This window comes from Pistacia vera, unplaced genomic scaffold, assembly GCF_008641045.1.
Source record: "Pistacia vera cultivar Batoury unplaced genomic scaffold, PisVer_v2 Contig249, whole genome shotgun sequence".
Classification (NCBI taxonomy): Eukaryota; Viridiplantae; Streptophyta; class Magnoliopsida; order Sapindales; family Anacardiaceae; genus Pistacia; species Pistacia vera.
In genome coordinates this window covers 1092478-1101989 of record NW_022196056.1, presented here as the reverse complement: position 1 = coordinate 1101989, position 9512 = coordinate 1092478, and the positions used below count along the sequence as shown (strand labels likewise).

Here is a 9512-nt window from a genome sequence, read left to right as displayed (position 1 = left end):
CCCACCACCGTGAACCACCCCACACCACCACATTCACCGTCAACCACCGTGAACCACCCCACACCACCAGACCTGTCCCACGATAGTTTTTTTGCGAAACCCACCCACCACCGTGAACCACCTCACACCACCAGATCTGTCCCACGTCAGTTTTTTTGCGAAACCCACCCACCACCGTTCGTGACCATTGTCTCTTTGCTTGTTCCACCATTCTTGAAACTCATAGTTTGGTGGACGAGGCATAGATTAGAAGAAATGTGAATAAATGTGACAATAAAAAGCAATCACAGGTATTTGTTATTGTTTTGGTGTGTGTTGGTCTTAGATCTGTGTTACCAAGTATGGGAATGTGATACACAAGATGAAGGCCATGTGAGATCAATTGCTTCCTTTTTAATCTCCACGTGTCATCCACTTGATGTATGTTAGGTTATACTGTAGAGGTAAATCATGGGGTTTGTTGTACTTTTAATTTGTGTTTTCTTTTGTTGATTTGTTCATTGACTTATCATATGGAAAGTGTTCGGTGTAATTTGTACATTTTTAGACATAAACTCCTTTGTTAATCAATTTACAAATTGCGTCTCAGGTTTCAAGACACCTGAGACGCAATTTTCCTCATTTTTATTTTATTGGAAATAATTTGTGTTATTACTGTTTTTTCTTTTCATTAATCTTTTTAATTTCGATTGTAATTATGCGCTTTATAATTGGTTGACTGAAACTGATATCTACACGTGAGCACAATTGGATCTATGGATTTGTTTGTGGGGTTTAACGGTTACAGCATGTGCTATGTTACTTACAATGTTTAGCACATGCGTCAAAATATTATGCAGTTTCATATGTTGTTTATGTAACATGCTGTATGTAATGGATAAATTTTGGGAGTAAAAAATTATTTGATTATTGGAAATAATTTGTTGGGATTTCACTAACTGATATATTTGTTCTGTAGATTACGATCATATGCACAAATGTCAGTATAATTTGTCCCGACGTCGCAGGATTTATTACTACTTGCAGCAGAGGCGTAAGTTTCGACGTTTTTCTAGACTTGGAGTTCGTCATACACCCTGTTGGTCGACATTGTCTGTATCTTCCCCTTCATTGACGTCTTTAAGCAGTGTCGGATCGAATAAGGTATAAGTTTATCTGTGTTTACTTGATTACGTTTACATGTGTGTATGTCTGTTTGTAATGTGATTGGTGATTCGTATGGTGTCCCAATGTTAGTTTTCGTTCTCACCGTACTGTCCTTAGATGGGTGATAACATGAACTGGTCTGCTGAGATGACCCACAAATTTCTAATCCTGTTGTCTGAGCAGGCGAAAACTGCGCACAGTATTTCAATTAAAATAGCAGATTACCAAGAAATGTTGGACGACATATCATCAGTGGCTGGGAGGAGACTCAACGTCACATAACTAACATCTAAGTACTTTCGCCTACGAAGACTATATCACGCATTACGGAAATTGCTACAACACACGGGGTTCGGGTGGGATCATGAGTCGTAATGTCCAACGTGTCCCGTAGAGGTTTGGCAAGAATATGTGAAGGTAAATTTTCAACTTTTTAAACTAATATTAATCAACGACGCCGTAATTGTACACATATTTTTTTTCGAACTGTCAAATATTAATATATTATTCTTTTGCTTTACCAGCAAAACCCACTGGCGCAACAATTCTACCACAAGGGCTTTCCTCACAAGGACCTTTATGAAATCATATTTGAGAAGCAAACTGCCACTGGGAGATATGCGTACAACTCTACATCTCAACCAGTGGAGACCTCCAGTTATTCCAATCAGGGCGTGGTTCCCCTGGATGATAACGACTTTGAACCTGATCCAGATCGGATGACAGGTGAAAAATGGCCAAACACATCTGGCCATGGAAGAGCAAGAAATAGGAGCAGGCGAAGTGGCCCGAGACACTCACTTGCAACTGTCATTGATAGATTAATGGACGAGCTTGTGGAGAGGCTGACTATGGGAACGAGGGCTAGCAATCGCAGTGCAGATGAGAGGGACGAAGAGAACACCAGTCGTTCATTTGATCCGTTTTCCATGAGCAATTGTATTGACATTATGACGGTCATGCAAGTACCCACACAGTTTTACCTCCTGGTTGTCAACTACTTGTATGAAAATCTAAGGTGTCGGGAGATATTCGTGAAACTCCCGCCCAAGGAAAAGGCAAACTGGATTTATAAAAACTTTCCGAATTTGTAGATGACATTATATTTCCTAAGTGTTTGCTAACCCTTTTGTATGCGTCAGTGGGCATTTGTCATTACAATTAGAATTTATAACACTATTATATGAACTTATTAATTGTACTACTGTTTTATGTGATATTACATGTTTCAACCCCGTTTTAGATTGTCATTAGAATTAAATATTGACTGTTATATTTTGTTAATTGTGGATCAATGTTTTGCAAATGTGCAGGTTTAAATGACATCGTCTAACCGTACAAGAAGAAGACGATGTTCTACAGATGACGAAGAAGAAACACTGACAGATATAGCCATTGAACTATGCGGTGTTGCCACGTTAGAAACAATTGGGCGTGAACCACGACATACATCCATATTAACTGGTCGTGAGTACATGTTGGAAGTACTTAATGGTCATGCTGATAGGATCTTTGACAAGTGTCGCATGAACGAAGACTGTTTTACATACTTATGTGAAATTTTGTCAAAGCAAGACATATTGCGACCATCCAGGAGGACGAGTGTAGAAGAACAAGTTATGATATTTCTAACAATCGTTGGTAAAACCAAGACAATCAGAACGATGATAGAGGATTTCCAACATTCGAGTGAGACGATCTCTAGATATGTTGGCACAGTTTGCAAGGCCATATGTGAGTTACAGACAGAGTTTATCAGACCACCTGACTTCAGTGAGGTTCCAAGGAAAATATCAGCCAATCGAAAATATTACCCTTTCTTTAAGGTACTAGTTCATTATGTTTTCAATTAGTGGATAGTTAAGTTCATTGTGTTATTCATGTTCATAGTCGGTTAATATCAGTAAAATTCAATTTTGATGATAGGACTGTATTGGAGCCATTGATGGCACACATGTATACGCTTTGGTTCCACATGAATTTGCTGATAGGTACCGGAATCGCAAAGGAACGTTGTCACAAAATGTAATGGCTGCATGTGACTTTAAGATGTTGTTCACTTATGTCATTACTGGATGGGAATGATCTGCGCATGATTCAAGAGTTTTAAATTCAATTATTGATAATCCTAATTCTGGATTCCCACATCCTCCACTAGGTATAAGTATTTTCTTGACGTATTATAGTGTATTTGCTCCACTGTTGAGGCCTTGTAATTCAAATAACATTTATGATTTTATTATAGGGAAATGCTATTTGGTTGATGCGGGTTATCCAAATAGAGAGGGGTTCCTCGCTCCTCATAGGCGAGTGGCTTACCATATTTTTGATCACCGCCGTAACTGAAGGGGGCAACAAGAGTTGTTTAACTACAGACATGCTTCCCTGCACAATGTTGTCGAGAGAACCTTTGATGTTTTGAAAAGACGGTTCCGTATTCTGAATAGAATGAACAATTACCTGTTAGACAAACAAGGGAAAATTGTTATGGCATGTTGTGTACTTCATAATTATATCAGAATGTACAATATGGAGGACCCTATCTTCGAACAGTATACTGGAAATACGGGTAATGAGCAAGTATATTGTGATCACCAAAACGGTGCAGAAGATGGCCGAAATGGAGAAGGACCGAGTCAACCGCAGCAAGGAATTATAGACAATATGACGATTGTACGGGATAACATAACGAACGCACTGTGGGCAGCACAGTGGACCATGTCGTAGTTTTTAATGGAGTATACGTGTAAGAACGATTGTAAGGGTTGATAATTAGTACTTTTGTCATATATGTATTAATGTGATGTTTTTAAACAGTTGGATTAGTACTTGAAATTAATATAAGTTTTTGTTTTTTAATATTTACTGGTGACAAAATTACCAATAAAATGTTTAATATTATTAAAATGTAAATTGATAAGTTATATATATAATAATACATTATTTTAACAAAATCCACCAAAATATTATATTAATAAATCATTTATATAAAAAATATATCAATCAAATATTTAACATAAATATCAAGGTAAAAATATTCTACCAAACACATATTTTTTAAATCATATTCTCGTAATCATAACCTTACTCGACTATATAATATTATTCAAAAAAATCCTATCCAAAATAATAACCAAACGCACCCTTAATTTTTTAAAAACTTAAATTTTAAACCCTATTATAGTATTATCTTGTTGTAAAGTTTATTGAAAACGAGTATAGACTTACCTCACCGTACTATACTCGCTGCTTAACGTTTTTTATTCGGTATTGCAATGCACTGAAAACTTTTGATGACAGCCTATGAGCTCTCATCTATCATGGACAGCCATGGGCTTGAAACATATCATGGTAGCCTTGCGCCACTGTGGTCGAATTCAATCTATCAAACAAGGGAAATCACTTCACTCTTATGTAATCAAACATGGGTTTTCTCACAATATCTTCGTTGCCAACAATTTGCTCTCGATGTACGTAGACTTCACCTTTTTAAACGACGCACAGAAACTGTTCGATGAAATACCGGACAAGAATATTGTTACCTGGACCGCTATGGTCTCTGCTTATACAAGTAACAAAAGACCTGACAAAGCTATCAGATTATATGAGTATATGTTAGAGTCTAAATTAGAAGCGCCAAATGGGTTTATGTATTCTGCGGTTTTAAAAGCATGTGCTGTGGCAGGATATCTTGAACTGGGTAGATTGATACATAAACGATTTTCTAGAGAGAATTTAGAGAATGACACAGTTTTGATGAATACCCTTTTGGACATGTATGTTAAATGTGGACGTTTGGGAGATGCAAGGAAAGTTTTTGATAAGCTTTTGAGTGCGAATTCAACCTCTTGGAATACTATCATTTCAGGGTATTGTAAAGAAGGCTTGATAGAGGAGGCAATCAGTTTGTTTCATCAAATGCCAGCAAGGAATGTTGTGTCCTGGAATAGTATAATTGCTGGTTTGGCGGACAGTGGAAGTTTGCAAGCGCTGGAATTTGTGTGTATGATGCATAAGGAAGGTTTAGACCTTGACGAGTTCACAATACCCTGTAGTCTAAAAGCATGCAGTTCTCTTGGTTTGTTAGATATGGGGAAACAGATTCATTGTCATGTTATTAAGTCAGGTTTTGAACATAGTTGTTTCACTGTTTCGGCATTAGTTGACATGTATTCAAATTGCAATGTGTTAAGTGAAGCAGTTAGGCTATTTGATCAATACTTGAGTTGCGATGCTTTGGCTTCTAACAACTTGGCACTTTGGAATTCTATGCTTTCTGGCTATGCTATTAATGAACAGAATGAAGCAGCTGTGAGTCTCCTTTTACAAATCCATAGCTCTGGTCTGTATATTGATTCTTACACTTTTAGTAGTGCTTTGAAGGTCTGCATCAACTTACTTAACTTGAGACTTGGGCTTCAAGTGCATGGTTTGATAGTCACTAGTGGGTATCAGTTAGATTATGTTGTAGGAAGCATTCTCATAGATCTCTATGCAAAACTGGGAAATGTAAAAAATGCGTTGGGTCTGTTTCACAAGCTTCCAAAGAAAGATATTGTAGCTTGGTCTGGTTTGATAATGGGGTGTGCTAAAGTGGGATTGAACTCATTAGCATTTTCACTGTTCAGAGACATGGTACGTTCAGATCTTGAAGTAGACCAGTTTGTTATTTCAAGTGTTCTAAAGGTTTGTTCAAGTTTGGCATCTCTTGGAAGTGGCAAGCAGGTTCATACACTGTGTGTTAAGAGTGGATTCAACACAGAGGAAGTTACTTTAACGTCTCTTATTGATATGTATTTAAAGTGTGGTCAAATTGAGGCTGGTTTAGCATTGTTTAACTATATGCCAGAAAGAGACATTGTGTCTTGGACTGGGATCATTGTAGGGTGTGGGCAGAATGGAATACCAAAGGAAGCTATTACATTTTTTAATGAGATGATACAATCAGGATTGAAGCCAAATGAGGTCACCTTTCTAGGTGTTCTTTCTGCCTGTAGACATGCTGGTTTGGTCGGAGAGGCATGGACCATATTTAAGTCCATGAAAGCTGATTTTGAAGTGGAACCTCATTTAGAGCATTATTATNCCAGCAAGGAATGTTGTGTCCTGGAATACTATAATTGCTGGTTTGGCCGACAGTGGAAGTTTGCAAGCGCTGGAATTTGTGTGTATGATGCATAAAGAAGGTTTAGACCTTGATGAGTTCACAATACCCTGTAGTCTAAAAGCATGCAGTTCTCTTGGTTTGTTAGATATGGGGAAACAGATTCATTGTCATGTTATTAAGTCAGGTTTTGAACATAGTTGTTTCACTGTTTCGGCATTAGTTGACATGTATTCAAATTGCAATGTGTTAAGTGAAGCAGTTAGGTTATTTGATCAATACTTGAGTTGCGATGCTTTGGCTTCTAACAACTTGGCACTTTGGAATTCTATGCTTTCTGGCTATGCTATTAATGAACAGAATGAAGCAGCTGTGAGTCTCCTTTTACAAATCCATAGCTCTGGTCTGTATAGTGATTCTTACACTTTTAGTAGTGCTTTGAAAGTCTGCATCAACTTACTTAACTTGAGACTTGGGCTTCAAGTGCATGGTTTGATAGTCACTAGTGGGTATCAGTTAGATTATGTTGTAGGAAGCATTCTCCTAGATCTCTATGCAAAACTGGGAAATGTAAAAAATGCGTTGGGTCTGTTTCACAAGCTTCCAAAGAAAGATATTGTAGCTTGGTCTGGTTTGATAATGGGGTGTGCTAAAGTGGGATTGAACTCATTAGCATTTTCACTGTTCAGAGACATGGTACGTTCAGATCTTGAAGTAGACCAGTTTGTTATTTCAAGTGTTCTAAAGGTTTGTTCAAGTTTGGCATCTCTTGGAAGTGGCAAGCAGGTTCATACACTGTGTGTTAAGAGTGGATTCAACACAGAGGAAGTTACATTAACGTCGCTTATTGATATGTATTTAAAGTGTGGTCAAATTGAGGCTGGTTTAGCATTGTTTAACTATATGCCAGAAAGAGACATTGTGTCTTGGACTGGGATCATTGTAGGGTGTGGGCAGAATGGAAGACCAAAGGAAGCTATTACATTTTTTAATGAGATGATACAATCAGGATTGAAGCCAAATGAGGTCACCTTTCTAGGTGTTCTTTCTGCCTGTAGACATGCTGGTTTGGTCGGAGAGGCATGGACCATATTTAAGTCCATGAAAGCTGATTTTGAAGTGGAACCTCATTTAGAGCATTATTATTGCATGGTTGATCTTCTTGGTCAAGCTGGATGCCTCCAAGAGGCAAGGAAACTGATTGCTGACATGCCATTTGAGCCTGACAAAACAATTTGGAGCTCCATGCTCAAGGCCTGTGGAATTTACAAGAATATTGAACTGGTTGGTGTTGTTGCTGAACAACTAATTGCAGCATCACCAGAAGACCCTTCCATATATGTGATGCTTTCAAACGTTTATGCTGAATTGGAAATGTGGGATAGTTTAAGCAAAGTGAGGAATGCTGGTAAGAAACTGGGCACAAAAGAGGCAGGAATGAGCTGGATTGAGATTTCAAGTTAAGAAATCCCCCTATACATTGCATTAAGCAACTGCATATTGTCAAACGTTTGAAATTAAGTCATTAGGTTAAATACTACAAGCTAAAGAATAGGTTTGGAGCTAATGGAAATCTTTAGATGCAGAAACATCCTGCTGCATTTGATATCTGGAGGATCTCACTTAGAAGGTAACCACTGCTATCAAAGTCTAACAAGAATAAGAGATGTTGCATTTCAGTTTATTAATTTTCTGCACTTGTGGCATTAGTTTCCATCCTTATCGTACTTAACCTTTCTTGTTCAAGTTATATCCTGTTTATGTGTTGGCTGTTGATACATTTGGCTGCATCATTTTTGGCTTAGTTAGCTTTAATACTATGGCTTATTAGTAACATCAACTAATCTATGGTTAAAATATGGTGCATTGTTGACTATTTATGGGAGGAAAGCTTAAATTCTCATAGAACCTTCTTTCAAGGTCTAAATTTAATTGTGGAAATTACCCTTCTATTTCCTATCCCTTTCCCATGTTTTTGGTGTATTCCATGTTTAGATGTTGCTTTTGCAGTGTTAGTTGAAAAATGTCTTTCATGATGTTATACTATATATCGACTCCTGATTCTAAAAATGATATATTACAATTAACAACCCTACTATTTGGTTTGTATGAGTTTCATTCTGACACTGGCGGAATTCCTGAATATGAATTTGCCCCAATAGTTGGACACAAACACTGCCAAGCAGTTGAACTACCAACCACTGAATTAAACATTGCCCTTGGTAGCTCCTGAAAGATAGCAGTGACATTTACCACGCTTGAAAATTCCTGAAGGGAAATCAATGGAATTTTTATTGAGCCGCTGGATTTTGGACCTATAAATTGGAATTTAGAGAATGAATGAGCTGTACTTTGCTTTGCCTGCTACTTTGTTTCTTGAATGTTGTGTGTGCATGTGTGAATATTTGATTTGCAAACGAAGTTGCTGAGCTCCATTTTCCTGCTTTCTCGTGAACAGGATCCATAATTGTAAAAGTGAAGAATTTGAGAAGGGAATGAGAGACTAACTAAAGAAAAAAAAGATATGCTGAAGGTCTAAAAAGGAGATTAGGAATGGTGATGGTTTGACGATTCTTCATAGTTATATTTGACTTGGTTGACACATATCATCCATTCCCACCTCACGCATGTAGGACAAAATTATTAAGGTTAGAGACTTTTCCGTGGTATTATTGGAGCTTTCATCTATTTGCTTGCTTCTAATTCAAAAGTCCAACTAGTTCTAGATGCAGTACCTCTCTCTCCTATATCTTTTCGTGGTTCTTTTTTTAATTGTTATTTTCATGATTGATTCGTTTCTACATGGTGGTTTGTCAATGGTGCCTCAGGTTGATTACTCTTTACAGCCCCGTTAAAGACTGCTATCTGCAATTCATTTTTGTGCCAGAAGAGAGTCGAGAGAACAACAAAAAGAAAAACAGTGTGTCGAAGTGAATACACTACACGAATAAATAGTTCTTTTTTTGTATGTAATGTAACCATGTGATTAATCTATGGGCAAGAAATGAGAATCAATTTTATGGATTTTACCCTGCCCCAACCATCTGCATCTCTCCCTCTTACAAAATGGGCATGTATTTGATCTGCAATGTGTTCCACCCTCTTTCCAGAAGAACTTAAAATTTGCGAGTGAAGATTAAAAATGACAATAAAAGTAAAGATATTAACCATCATATTGTCTTCATGGTAAAAGAGTGTAAAAAGGAGTTTCATGAGTTTGAGTTTCCATAGATGAGAATAGAGGTGATTACTGAAAGGTTTA

The 9512-nt window shown here is 37.4% G+C and overlaps 2 protein-coding genes across 2 annotated transcripts; both read left to right on the top strand.

Annotated features, from left to right (window-relative positions):
* Window positions 1-4446: 4446 nt before the first annotated feature.
* LOC116132152 (pentatricopeptide repeat-containing protein At4g08210) lies at window positions 4447-6225 on the top strand (the record flags this gene model as incomplete). Its single annotated transcript, XM_031417812.1, has 1 exon — window positions 4447-6225. A coding segment is annotated over exon 1 (1776 nt), but the record flags the coding sequence as incomplete, so codon positions are not given.
* Window positions 6226-6229: 4 nt separating this feature from the next.
* On the top strand, window positions 6230-9198 carry LOC116132149 (pentatricopeptide repeat-containing protein At4g08210-like; the record flags this gene model as incomplete). The annotated part of the gene is made up of 3 exons (XM_031417809.1): window positions 6230-7880; window positions 8709-8898; window positions 9079-9198. A coding segment is annotated over one exon (1485 nt), but the record flags the coding sequence as incomplete, so codon positions are not given.
* Between the last annotated feature and the right edge of the window lie 314 nt (window positions 9199-9512).